Here is a 14,942-nt window from a genome sequence, read left to right on the forward strand (position 1 = left end):
CCTGGAGGCCCTGGACATTCCTAACAGTTTAACATTCTGCCCTTCACGGGTCTGACATTTCACTTCTCCCTTTGCTCTGGCTTTGTGGGACTCGTTGACAATATTTGCCTGCCAAATTACCACAGCAGATTTTGAAGAGGGAAGCAATGTTAAACTGTCCTTGCCTAAAGAGTCCTTCTATCTACTGAACGATATGTAACTTTGGGAGCAGGCCAGTAGCTCAGTCTTAGAGCTGGGATGACATGTTGGTGCTATCATATCAGAACTCACAGAGTTGGTCAGTTTTTTGCTGATACAATATTATGACATGTAAAGCGTTTCTTAGCCCTCCAGGAAGTATTAAAATAGAAAAAAGCACATGCCATAGCTGTTTGGCAGATTAGAATACAAGACTATTCCTAGTTTCAAAACATTAGATATGTTTATCCAAATTAGGATTGCGAGTAGAAGCATGTAACTTTCTCGTCAGGCAGAATTTATCTTAACCAGATTTTGTCTTTGCTGTGATTGCTATAAACAGAGGATGTGGTGGCCATTTTAATAGAGCGCCTGTTATAAAGAAGCAATGAAGGTTTAAAAAAAAATTTAAAAAAAAACTTGTTAAGTTACATGTAATTTTAAAAACTATTTCTCTTTATCAAATATTTTCTTTTTTCTACTAGAGCACAAACCAAACCTGCCTGAATTGCAAGCATTTGTCTTTTAGTACTTTCTTAGGCTTACATTTTTAATTGAGTTTTCATTTGAAGACATTTTCATTTTCATTTTCATTTTAGGTGGAAAGCCAGATGACATCACTGTCCTTCTTTCAATAGTGGCTGAGTATACAGACTGACTCGCCTAGGTGTCAACTCCAGCCTTTCCTTCCATCTTCCCAAATTCTCCCTTGTCATGTGTGCTGATCCTGCTGGCAGGACTGTGTTTCTTTGCCACTGATCTCAATGGCCAGTGATGTAAGCCTTTGCCTGTCTTTTTGAGACCTGGTTGAGATCTTTGTGGAGAACCACTACTGTCATTTACTAGCTCATATCTGCCAGCAACTTGGAAGAGAATCAAGATTTGAAGATTGACCTTCACTTCTTACTGTCCTTTCTGTGATAGAATGGAGGTTTTCAATGCCAAAATGGCTATTATGTTTCAAAAAATGGTTTAAGTATTGAAAATGAGTGGTGTTGGTAAAGTGAATTCAAAATTACAATGTGTAAAAGGGATTTTAAAAGTCTAACACAAATTGTATGTTATGGTACATCTACTAGAAACATACATTATCATCAAAAGAAATGTTACATGTGTACTATACAGTCTTTGTTATGATGATTGGTGTGGCTTTATGTTTTCATTATAAACTCCTATTTTTCAGGGGCTTATAATTCTGCTCTAAAACATTGCTCTGGATTATGAAATCTTCATCCCAGGAGCTTTTTTGTTACAAATTGGAAGAAAAATTTAGTTCTATGGATGCACATGTTTTTTGGTTTTTAAAAGATGCTTAATTGTGCTCCTGTGAGGAAAGTTCCAGCAGTTTATTGATTAGTCCAAATTATAGGCTGGTGGCCTGATTGGCAGGAGGCATTGGGGAGACTCCCTACCAAATTTTTTCAATGGAAAAATTACTCAAGATTATAAAACACCTCAAAGCCTAGAAATTTAATGTTATGGCTGAAATTCCTCCCAGCTTTCTGATACGATATCCCTGTGTGGGAGCTCTAGGCCCACAGGCCAAATGGGTTGAGAACGGACAGCTGTAACTTTGAATTTTGTTGGGTTTTGATGGTCATGCTACTCCTAGTCTCCCTCTCAGAACTTTCATTACTAGCCTTGCTTTCCGTAGAGCATGCACCAAATTCAGGGAGTCCGTGTGAAAAGAGCACCGTGGGCAGTGGCAACAGCACAAGAGTCCACGAGGAAAACTCCTGGTGATGATCTGACATTTGCATTTGCCCTACACAGAAATTTAGGGGTTTCTGAATCAAGCTTAATGTTTACAGTTTCTGAATAGCCATCTTGCAGTGTATAGTTTCCTTATAAAACTACCCCGCATTCAGTTTTCCCTTTATCTGCAAGCTCAAACTTATTTTTAAGGTTTGTGTACAAGTTGACTGCTGTAAAGATATATATTTTTGGGTCAGTTTTTTTTCCTTCATTAACTTGGTGGTAGAAAAATATATATACTTAGAAATCCTTAAATTAAAGCCATGTTTTATATATAAGTCAGGTAACATTGGTGTATAGATGAGGATGCAATTAAACCTGATGAGGATCTACTGGAGGAGAATACAGAAAGTGTCTTTCTCTAAAGGAGATACTTATTCCCTGGTTTATTGCATTAAAACTTATGTTTGAGGTTACCTCAACTTGTTTTAAAAGATTTTGTTTTGTGAAATTGTACTGTATATTTGAGTAACTGTCAAGCTTTTGTTTTATTTAAAATTGTTTAACATGTACCATGTACATGTCATTACTATATTTCAATGCATCATGCTTGTAACAGGCATTTCATTTATAATAAGAATGAGTTATTCATTTGTAAGCCGTTCAGTAATTTATCTACTATTCCTAAATTGGCATAATGTTAGATATCTATTTTGAATCACCTTTAATTACTTGTCAGAATGCCTTAACTACCCTAACTTGACAAAACAGAATTCTTTGGTAGAGGAGATAGGGGACAGGGCCGGGAGGGGTGGGTGGAGGAATATTCTGTTTAAATAATGAGTACCCATCGTGCTATGATAAAACATGGCAGCGTGAGTGGCAAGTGGCAGGGTATTTATTTTGCACAAACTGTTTGCAGTCTCTGTGTATTTAAAAAGTAAAGAAAGTTGCATCCAGAAGGGTTTTGTTAGAAGGAATACATTTATATTTGGACTGACAATTTTAGTTCTTTTGTTTGGGTTTTTAATTATTTCTGGTCAGAGGTATGTAGCCTTATGATCTGGATATATTTTGCATTAATTTTCCAATGCCTACATTTAATTTCTTGTAAGAGCGGTGCTGGTCAAATCACTGGCTTTTTTCTCTGCTCTCATTTAACCCATCAGACACAATCTTTATAAGGCTAGATTGGTGGTGTTTTACACGACTCATTTAATCAACTTGGTCTTTTTTGAGAAATGACTGTTAGAATCAACAATGTGTTTGTGTCCGTGATATTGAAAATAGTGGGACAAGAATTTGAGTTTCACAATGGAACTGACTTTGGACCTGGCCTGTGGATTAGTGACACAGAATATTTTTTCTATTTTCTTTTTGCCCTGTCCTTTGCGTGTTACACAATTAATTTTATGACTGCCAGGGGCGGGGAGGGGGTGGTGGTGATCAGTTGGAGTGCTGCTTAACAAGTAACTCTCCTTCCATTCCCAGTAGTCACTAGCGGCTCTGCTGGACCCATACTGGAATTTTCCAGGTCACAGAACCCAAGTCTCTGTGGGGTGTGACTGAGATATACCACTTGGTGGGTCTGATTCTGAACTTGATGTGTGTTAATTGTATTTTAAATCAAGCAGTATAAAACACACACACATTTGCCTCATGTAATGGACTTTTATAACAAAAGAGAATTTGGATTTCTAATTTACAAATGGCAAATTATTTATCCCTCTCTGGATGCACCAAAGACCAGTAAAGTTTATAGCTTTTCCATCTATATTTATAAAGCAATACTGTATTATAAAAATCAATATTTTTATCACATGCTTGAAATTTTTATTTTATTCTGTTTTAAAATGTGCACTCTAAACATATCAGAACCTTATTTCTTCCTGTGAACTTAAGCTGCCTGCGCACAAAAAAAATTTTACTGAATGGATAATGCAGTAGAGTCCATAGGCTCTTAAAAACTGAAAGAAGAAATGGGGGTGGGGGAAACAAGTTATTTGTCCTGAATTACTGTACTGGCTTAACATGGTTGATAGGTACTAAATCACAAAAGAATCCATTCCAGGTATGCATGTCTGGGGGGTGGGCTATGTCTAGAGTAGAAACTAGATTTCAAGCTTTGCATGATAGGAGAGTGTCCTCTTCTATCAGCTGAATTTGTTCTGCATAGAACAGTAGCCTTCAGTACCACCTTCAGTACCACCAACCTACCACATCAAGTAACAAGGCAGGAATTGTGGGAATTCACTGAGTCAGTTTTGAGCATTTTGGAGATTGTAAACAAGATTGGCTAGAACTGTAAATGTTTGTACTTTTGAATAAGTTCATAGTTCCTTGTCACCTTATACCAGCTATCTTTGTTAGAAGCTACAGCATCCAATTTCCCTGGAAACTGTCACATTTTTGCAGTTAACAAATTTTACAGTATGAAAAAAAATCCCCAAAATCTGCTTATAAAATTAAAAATATGAAGCAGAAAGCATTTGGATCCTATCTGTTAAAAAAAAATTCTTTGCAAAATTGAACTTCTCAACTAAAAAGCAACTGTGTCCATGTCAAAATTTTAAATGTTAGCAGGTAGTTTGTGGCAAAGATGGCTAAATACTGAAGCAAATTTGAATTTGTGTATACTAATGAGCTGCTTTTTTCTGTTGAGACTATCATTATTTGTCTTACCCAAGAGGCAATGACCTGAATTGGATGTCTGAAATATAACTTATGCAGGAATAGTTCTGTAAATACATTTAAATAAACTGTAAAGATATTTAATAAATATAGTATTTATACTAATCTGTGTAACTCCTCTTAATTTGAACTGTAACTGAGTAAGACACCAGCTCTTGGCATTTTGTTGGTCTCTATATCAAGCCCTCATTTCCAAGCCTCTTACTCATTCTAGCAGGGACTCCTTACTTTGTAGCTGTCATTTTCTGTCTTTTACTAGTTTATCTCCCTTAGCTCTTTTTCACCAGCTGGTTTAATATATCAGTTGAGCTGCCTCAGAAATTCCATCAAAATGGACTGATAATTGAATGTAAAATATAGATGTTTTCCCAACTAAGAAGGCTTTTGCATCTTCCAAATGGTATGGAATGAAGCCACAAAAAAATCTGGTGTCCTTTAAACTTAACATTCTGTATACAAATTCGAAAACCTAAATTATATATAATTTAATAGTGTAACTATCTTTTCCAGGCTGGTGCTGTATCCAGGCAATTACTGATGATGGTGTCTTCACAACCTACACCCCTCTGCCTGTTTCAGTGAGTGAACCAGAAACTTCACCCTCTGCAAGGAGACCTACAGTTACTCGGGTATAAATGCTCTCTTTGTCGTCATCTGCCTCTGTCAGAAATATGTGAAATTCAGTGTTAATCATCAGTGTAAGCATAAGATATGTAAATCTTTAGCCTACAGTATGAAAGGACTTGAAATTATGTGGGCATTGCCAGTTTCCACAAAAAGCTTGGTGAAGGCCCATTTTCATTCATTGAGGAATATTTTGGGACGAACTTGAGTTTTTATTAGGTAATTGTGGGTAGCTCTGACTCATTACTAAGCTACAAGAGCCAAATTCATTCTGGTTTTAGTTAGAACTCTGTTCACAGTTCTAAAGTTTACTAATTCTACTGTATGGTGACTAACATAATATAATAAAAAATCATTAAAAAAAATAATAAAGTTTACTAATTCACTCAGCCACCTTTATGTATGAATTCCTCATAAAATGTAATGTACAACTGCTTGCCAGTTAACATTTCCTTGTGATTTGTTGGTTTCACAAAGACTTCACAGTAAGATCTTACAGAAGTCTAGAGTTTGTCAGGTTATAATTGACTATAAACAGTTTTGAGGGAGGGAGAGGCATGCATCATATTATGTAATAATGGTTTTGTGCCAGATTTTTTAGTCTGTTCAGGTAAGAAGCTAATTCTTAAAGGGGCAAAGAACAGAAACATTCATCATCTACCTCATTTTACTCCAAACCTAGGCTCTTGCAGTGGAGGTTACTGCTCTATGTCATAATACAGAAATAATTTTTTGGCACCAGTTCCATTAAATTCTGTTCTGCATCCCACTGCAAAATGTAAAAATCACATCTGAAAATCAGAACAATTTAAGGCTATGAAATAAAATTTTACAATATATAAAAAGACTCCAAAGTGAGGAGGGTAGCTATCTATTATTATTCTTGACCTTTTTTTCAGGGATTATTTTTACTTAAAATCTTAACAAAACATAAAAAGCAATGGACAAAAAAGTCATGGCATTACATGGGAAAAGACTGCATAGCTTTTTACTATGTCTGAAAGCACCAAAACTCAAATGTCTGCAATCAAATACAAAAGCTACCTACTAGTCACAGAACGACAAGCCGTATTGATGCACTCCAAATGGCTGCTGAAAAAAGTCTAAATACCTTTATAAAACTGGCAAAGAAAATGCTAAAAGCTCTAGTGTGAACGTGCATTGAAGAAATCTAATGAGCTTTTTCCCTGCACAGAAGACTCCTCTGCCTCCAAGTAGCATAATGGATTTAAAGCAAATATGTACACTTAACAAGCAGCTATTTCTAGATATGGCTGTCATACAAGATGATGATGTTTAGCAAAGCAGAAGCCCATCCTCCCATTTCAAGGAAGTCCAAGAAGGTATCTTTATAGACTAAACGTGAAAACATATTTGAGGTGCAAGTGAGCTAGCAAATGGGCTGGGGGCCAATTCAGCCAACATTAAGTGTTAGAATGTGGAAGAACTGCCATTATTCATGTCCTCTTCACTGTCACTTGCTATTGCCAGACTGTCAAATGGGTGGTCGAAGTGTTCTTGCTGGTCAGAAGAAACTGCTCCAAAGAACATGCAAGAAAACTGGAGGGAAAAAAGTAACTCCACTGTTTATTTGAGCGGAAGTTACTGCTCAGTAGATGTTCCAGGTAACAGCCCCTTTTCAGAAACTTGGCCCACATGGTCTCCCTAGCTTTGATGGTGATGGTTCATGGAACACCCAAACCTTCATGACTGGTACAGCACATCCCCAAACAAAACCCTTCCCTGACTGAAAGGAACAGTTTGGGATCAGTGATCTTCGGACTCCTCTGCCATTAAAACTCACACCAAGGAACGAGAGACAGACTGAGGGACCCTCTGCAGGCAATCCTGCTTGACTAATCCATCTTCTCCCCTTTCCCTCCTGCTGCAGCTGAAGCTACCACTCCCAGCTGAAGCCAGTCGTTCCCTCCCTGTCACTGCCTCCCAGGCCCTCCCATGCCACTTCTCTTTTGAATAGGAATATCAGCACTTTAATCAAATGTCTCTCATTTTTAAAATACAAAATAGCCTTATCCCATCCCACCCCCTGCGTCAACTATTGCCTCACCTCTGCTGTCAAGCTGTCTACATTCACTGTCTCCATGTTCTCATTCTCCTATTCCTCAGTCCATTCTGAAAAAGCTGCTGACCCCCCCCCCCCCACTTTACAAACTGTTCTTATGGTCACCAAAAATCACCACATCCTTAAGCCAGTGGCCATTTTCAGTCTTCATCCCACTTGATACTCACTCTGACACTTTCTTCTTGTACCTTCCTCATGCCACACTCTCCTGGTTGCCTTAGACTTTTTCAGCTGGCTGGCCCTCTTCTACCCACCCTTTGAATTAGGGTTTTTCTATGCCAGCACTACTGCCATTTTGGGTCTGATGAGTTTTCATCATGGGGGCTGTGCTGTGCCGCAGAGGATGCTGCAGCATCCCTGGCTTCTGCCCACTAGATGTCAGTAGCAGCTCCCTTACCAAACAGCAACATCCAAAAATGTCCCCAGACATTGCTCCATGTCCCCTGGGGAGCATAATTGCCCCAGGTTAAGAACCATTGCTTTCTATGATGGCAGTCCTCTCCTCTGTGTCCTCTGCAGGAGATTTCGTTCACATCCCTGGCTGAAATGACCACCTGTATATGCCAGGGAGTCTCAGTTAAAATTTGAACTTCAGTCCATACATCCTACTACCTACTTGATTTCTGCAACTTAACATATCCAAAACTGACTTTGTGATCTTAGTGAGCAGTGAACCTGTTTCTCCAAACCTAAGTCTTTCTGAAACCTCCTTTTCCTTTAACCTCCATAACCAATCCATTACCAAATCCTGTTATTTTTACCTCCTCAGTTAGTTGTCATCTTTGACCACGTCCCTTCCTCTCTAAGGAATCACCATCTCAGATGCTACAGCTGAGCTTCCATCCTTGCCTCACGGTACCCCATTCTTCACACAGTAGCTGCTTTGGCTGCTCTGCAGTTAACTTTTAAAAATTAAGCTCTGTATAATGCACCCAAAATAATGAGATACCTAGGAATAAACCTAACCAAAGAGGTGAAAGACCTGTTCTCTGAAAACTATAAAAAAACTAATGAAAGAAATTGAAGATGACACAAAGAAATGGAAAGACATTCCATGCTCATGGATTAGAAGAACAAATATTGTTAAAATATCTTTACTACCCAAAGCAATCTACTCATTTAATGCAATCCTTATCAAAATACCAATGGCATTTTTACGGAACTACAACAAACAATCCTAAAATCTGTATGGAAAAACAAAAGACCCCAAATAGCCAAAGCAATCTTGAAAAAGAAAAGCAAAGGCTGGAGACATCACAATTCCAGACTTGACGTTATATTACAAAGCTGTAGTCATCAAAACAGTATCGTACCAGCACAAAAATAGACACATAGATCAATGGAACAGAGTAGAAAATCCAGAAATAAACCCATAATTATATGGTCAGTTAATCTTTAACAAAGCAAGAAAGAATATCCGATGGGAAAAAGAATGTCTCATCAACAAATGGAGTTGGGAAAACTGGACAACAACATGCAAAGAATGAAACGACCACGTTTTACACCATACACAAAAATAGATTAAAAATGGATTAAAGACCTAAATGTGAGACCTGAAACCATAAAAATCCTAGAAAAAAGCACAGGCAGTAACTTCTTAGACATTGGCTGTAGCAACTTCTTTCTAGGTATATCTCCGGAGGCAAGGGAAACAAAAGCAAAAATAAACTACTGGGACTACATCAAAATAAAAAGCTGCTGCACAGCGAAGAAAACAATCAACAAACTGAAAGGCAACCTACAGAATGGGAGAAGATATTTGCAAAAGACATAGCCAATAAAGGGTTAGTATCCAAAATATATAAAGAACTTATAAAAACCCAACACCCATAAAACAAACAATCCAATTTAAAAAATGGACAGAAGGGGCGCCTGGTGGCTCAAGTTGGTTAAGCATCCAATTCATGATTTCAGCTCAGGTCATGATCTCAGGGTCATGAGAGCAAGCCCCATGTCAGGCTCCGCACAGAGTCTGCTTGTCCCTCTCCCTCTGCTCCTCCCCCCATGCACTGTGCTCTCTCTTTCTCAAAAATAAAATCTTAAAAAAAAAATGGACAGAAGACATGAACAGATATTTCTCCAAAGAGGACTTACAGATGGCCAACAGACACATGAAGATGCTCATCATCACTTGGAAGTGCAAATCAAAACTATAGTATCACCTCACACCTGTCAGAATGGCTAAAATCAACATAAGAAATAGGTGTTGACGAGGATGTGGAGAAAAAGGAACCCTTGTGCACTGTTGGTGGGAATGCAGACTGGTGCAGCCACTGTAGAAGATAGTATGGAGGTTCCTCAAAAAGTTAAAATAGAACTACCTTATGATCCAGCAATGGCACTACTGGGTATTTACCCAAAGAATATAAGAATGCTAATTCAAAGTGATACAAGCACCTCTATGTTTATAGCAGCATTATTTGCAATAGCCAAAATATGGAAGCAGCCCAAGTGTCTATCAATTGATGAATGGATAAAGAAGATGTATTATATATACAACAGAGTATTACTCGGCCATAACAATGAAATCTTGCTATTTGCAACAACATGGATAGATCTAGAGAGTATAGCTTATTAGCGAAGTAAGTCAGAGAAAGACAAATACCATATGATTTCACTCATGTGGAATTTAAGAAAACAAAGGAGAAAAATAAGGGAGAGAAACAAATAAAAAACAGACTCAGGGCATCTGAGTGGCTCAGTTGGTTAAGAGTCCGCCTTTGGCTGAGGTCATGATCCCAGGGTCCTGGGATCAAGCACCACATTGGGCTCCCTGCTCAGTCTGCTTCTCCCTCTCCCTCTGCTTCTCTCTGCCCAACTCATTCTCTCCCTCTCAAATAAAATCTGTAAAAACAAAAAAACAAAAAAACAAAAACAAAAACCAGACTCTTAACTACAGAGAACAAACTGATGGTTACCAGAAGGGAGGGGGACAGGGATTAAGGAGCATACTTGTCAGTGATGAGCACAGTGATGATGTATGAAATGTTGAATCATTACATTGTATACCTAAAACTAATACAACACTGTAAACAAATGAATTAAAACCAAAAAAAAAAGAGGTAGAAGGCAAAGCCTCACTGCAAAACTAAAACTAAGTAAGGGTAAAAAATATTAAAACATTTAACAAACACTAAAAAAATTAAAATTTTAATAAAATAGGGCATCTGGGTGACTCAGTCAGTTAAGCATCTGCCTTCAGCTCAGGTCATGATCCCAGGGTCCTGGGATCAAGGTCCACATCCCTCTTGCTCAGTGGGGAGTCTGCTTCTCCCTCTCCCTCTGCCTGCCTGTCCCCCTGCTTGTGCCCTCTCTCTCTCTGTCAAATAAATAAAATCTTTTTTAAAAATTTTTTTATTAAAATAAAAATTCAACTTTGTCAGCCCTCCCTGTTAAAATTCTTCAAAAACTTTAAATGCCAAGGTACTTAAATGGCCATTTACATGGTTTCCAGGACTCTCGAGGCATGATCTGGTACTCAACAACTGCTCTAACTTCACCCCATGCCACTGTTTCCCCTTGGCTATCTGCTCTCTGACCACACTGGCCAGCCTTCACTTCCTTAAAACCACCACACTCCCTCCAACACAGGGCCTTTGCACATGCCATATATTCACCCAGCTCTACTACCTTAACCTTTCTAGCTCAGCCCAATCACCAGTTTCAAGGAGAAGGTTTGCTTGCTTTTTTTTTTTTTTTAAGATTTTATTTATTTATTTGACAGAGAAAGAGACAGCCAGTGAGAGAGGGAATACAAGCAGGGGGAGTGGGAGAGAAAGAAGCAGGCTCCCAGGGGAGCAGGGAGCCTGATGAGGGGCTCGATCCCAGAACCCTGGGATCATGCCCTGAGCCAAAGGCAGACGCTTAACGACTGAGCCACCCAGGCACCCCCAAGGAGAAGGCTTTCTGACCTACATTAGGCCAGTCACATCTTAAATCCTCTCAAAGCATCTTGAACTTTTCTTTTATTGAACTTATCATGGTTTTTTAAAATTGGCATATATTTAGTCATGTGACTATTTGTTTAATGTGTATCTCCCCCCAGTCAATAATCAAGTTTAAGAATCTTTCTTGTTTATTCTGCTCTTCATTGTATTCCCTACATCTAAAACACATGACCCTTTTTTTTTTTAATGTTTTTTTTATTATATTATGTTAGTCACCACACAGTACATCCCTGGTTTCTGATGTAAAGTTCGATGATTCATTAGTTGCGTATAACACCCAGTGCACCATGCAATACGTGCCCTCCTTACTACCCATCACCAGTCTATCCCATTCCCCCACCCCCCCTCCCCTCTGAAGCCCTCAGTTTTAAAACACATGACCCTTAACCGATACTTGTGGGAATTGCATGGTAGTTGCATGAACGAATAAATGAATGAGCCCTGTTCTTGGCTCATCCTCACACATCAGAAGGAGAAGATGCCCTCTGCATAGTGGCAGTCTGACAGCAGCTATGGAATTCTTGCTTCAGATGGAACACCCCAAATTAGCTGTGATAGAATGCCCCCCCAAAGATGTACACATCTTAATCCCAAGAACCTGTGAATAGGTTACATCATGTGGAAGAGGGAAATTAAGTTGCTAATCAGCTGATTTGGACCATCTAGGTGGGTCCAATGGAATTACAAGAATCCTTAAATGTGAAGGAGAGAGAGGAAGAATTAAGGTCATAGTAAAGTGATGTGAAAAAGACTTGACCAGCCATTGCTGTTTTTCTTTTTAATTTTATGAATATATTTCATAATTTTATTAAACTTTTTTAAAAAGATTTTATTTATTTGAGCATGAGCAGGGGAGAGGGGCAGAGGGAGAAAGAGAAGCAGGCTCCCTGCTGAGCAGGAAGCCTGATGTGGGGCTCCGTCCCAGGACGCCAGGATCATGACCTGAGCCAAAGGCAGACGCTTAACCAACTGAGCCACCCAGGTGCCCCCACTGCTGGTTTTGAAGATGGAAGAGAACTACAAACCAAAGAATGCAGTTAACCTCAAGAAACTAGGAAAGGCAAGAAAACAGATTGTTCCCTAGAGTCTCCAGAAAGGAACACACCCCTGCTGACACCTAGATTTTAGCCCAGTAAGACCTATTTTGGACTTCTGACTTCCAGAACCATAAGACAATAAACTGGTGGTGTTTTAAGGCTCTAGATTTGTGGTTATTTGTTATAGCCATAATAGGAAATTAATACAGTACTGAGAGGCATAGTCTCAGTTGCCTCTGAAGAATCTAGTTTTGACCAAGGTCAAGATCCTAAAGCTGGAAATGACCTAAAGAGAGCACCTGTGTTTGTACAATGTATAATATCAAATGCACACAACTCTTCATAATGTTTATGGTGCTATACAATAGACTAGAAACTTAGATTTACTTTGGTTTTTGAAAATTGCCCTAAATTTGTTATTAGGGTAAATGCTCTTTGCTACCCTCTCTGTTCCCACCTACTCTTCAGCCTTTAAATCTTGAATGAGTGAATGAGTGAGCCCTTTCCTGATGTCTAACAGTCTTCTAATGGAAAATGCTTGTGAACAGCCATGCAACTGGGAATTAACCTCAAGTCCAATATGAACTGGGTAAAAAGATAGGTTATTATAAAATCTTCTTTTAATAATCTACGTATTTCCCCCATTTTGGTGCTCTGAGAACTGTGGAAAACTTGTTTAAACTTATTGAAAATCCACAATGGAAAAAAAACACTTGCCATTGTTTAGAACATAGAAATACTCTGTCATAATTTAATTTTGAAAATCCCCTTTCCCAAAGTAATATACTATCATATATTATTTTAAAGTGAACTGAAATTGATTTCATTTTGGAATTTTGTGATGCTACTTGAAAGGATTTTAAAAACTTTCCTAGGCTATCCCAAACCAGTACTGAAGGTTTGCCAACCACTGGCAGTGCACTAGGATACAGATAAGTAAGACTCAGGCTTGTTCTTGATAAACTGACAGTCTACCCAATGGATTAACAAACATGTATGTTAAATTATTATGTGACTGTGACAGTGAATAGGATGCACAAGTGCTTTGAGCAGAATGAGAAGACTTCAAAATGAGAAGTATCGTTTGAGCTGGGCCTTGAAGGATGGGTAGGAGTTTGAAAGGTGGAAAAGAAAGAACTGCTATCATCCTAGGCTGTAGGAACAATAGCATGAGCAAAAGTAGAAGACAAACCTTACCACTAAGATTAGGAACTAAGCAAGGATGCCCACTCTCCACTGCTACTCAACATTGTGCTAGAGATTATAAGCTAATGCAGCTGAACAAAAAGATCAGTTTGGAGGCATTAAAGAGGAAGTAAAACTATCTATAAAGATGATAGTATGTCTGGAAAACCTGAGAGAATCAATGATAAAACTAATGTTAACAAAATAATTCAGCAAGGTAATAGGATATAAAATTAACACAAGAAGACAATTGCCTTCATATACATATAATAAGCAGTTGGAGAATATAATGGCAGAGGGAACTCCATTTGCAATAGCATCATAAAAGGTTAATTGCTTAGGAATAAATGTAATAAATGTATAGAACCTATATGAGGAAAATTTTAAAACACCCCTGAAAGACACAAAAGTAGACCTGTACAAGTGGAAATATATTGCCTGTTTTGGGACAGAATGACTCAACATGATAAATATGTCAGTTTTCCTCAACTTAATAGAAATTTAAGGAAATCCCAATAAAAAATGACAACAGACTTTTATGGATCTAGATAAGTTGATATTAAAGTTCAACATTCAGGAATAGCCAGGAAAAACTGACAAAATCTACAAAGGGATACAGACTATTGAACATTCAGACATACTCTGAAGCCTCTATGATGAAAAACGTGGTTCTGACAAATGAACAGATCAGCAGAATAGAAAAGGAAGTCTAGAAATAGATCCCAAAACATACATAAATGTAGTATATGACAAAGGGAGCACCTCAAATCAGTAGGGCAAATGTAGACCTTAAAAGAAGGGGTTCTGGAATGGCTGGGTAGCCCTTTTGAAAAAATAAATTGGACCCCTACCTCAAACCATACACAAGATGAGAAACTCCCAGTGGTTCAGGATGTAAATCTAAAAAGATGAGATCAGGGGCATCTGGGTGGTGCTGTCGGTTAAGTGTCCAAATCTTGATTTCAGCTCAGGGTTGTGAGATGGAGCTCTGTGTTGGGTTCTGTGCTGGGCGTGGAAACTGCTTGGGATTCTCTCTCCTACTTTCTCTGCCCTGCCCCTCCCCAAATCCCCCACTTGATCCCTCCCTCCCTGCTCATGCACTCTTTCTCTAAAAGAGAAAAAGAAAAAAAAAAGATGAAACCATACAAGTTCTAGAAGGAAACGTGGGTGAGTTTCTCTTTTAACTTCCACACGAGGAAAGGCTTTCTTTCTAATTAATGACTCAAAATCCAATGACAATTTTTTAAAAAATAAGTTTGACTACATAAAATGAAAAAATTTTGCATGGAAAAAAAAAAACCTTAAAAATTTGACAGCTGATAAACTGAGAGAAAATATTTGCACCATGTATCACAGATAAATAAATGGCTAATATCCATATATATATATATATCTTAAAAATTGAAGGACAAAGAAATAGAAAAATGAGAAGAGATAATAAAGTCACAAAAGTTTTAAAAGTTTTTAAAGATTTGTTTATTTGAGAGAGAGCACGAGAGTGGG

General features: G+C 38.2%; 2 protein-coding genes across 2 annotated transcripts in view; one reads left to right on the forward strand and one right to left on the reverse strand.

Annotated features, from left to right (window-relative positions):
* Window positions 1–4,668, forward strand: part of PPTC7 (protein phosphatase targeting COQ7) — a 39,346-nt gene extending 34,678 nt beyond the window's left edge. The window contains exon 6 of the mRNA XM_026514867.4: window positions 777–4,668. Coding sequence (XP_026370652.1) covers window positions 777–835 — 59 coding nt within the window. The 3' untranslated portion in view covers window positions 836–4,668. The remainder of the gene's footprint in view (window positions 1–776) is intronic.
* A 1,884-nt stretch (window positions 4,669–6,552) lies between these two features.
* Window positions 6,553–14,942, reverse strand: part of RAD9B (RAD9 checkpoint clamp component B) — a 36,229-nt gene continuing 27,839 nt past the window's right edge. The window contains exon 11 of the mRNA XM_026514864.4: window positions 6,553–6,747. Coding sequence (XP_026370649.1) covers window positions 6,619–6,747 — 129 coding nt within the window. The 3' untranslated portion in view covers window positions 6,553–6,618. The remainder of the gene's footprint in view (window positions 6,748–14,942) is intronic.

Source organism: Ursus arctos, unplaced genomic scaffold, assembly GCF_023065955.2.
Source record: "Ursus arctos isolate Adak ecotype North America unplaced genomic scaffold, UrsArc2.0 scaffold_34, whole genome shotgun sequence".
Classification (NCBI taxonomy): domain Eukaryota; kingdom Metazoa; phylum Chordata; class Mammalia; order Carnivora; family Ursidae; genus Ursus; species Ursus arctos.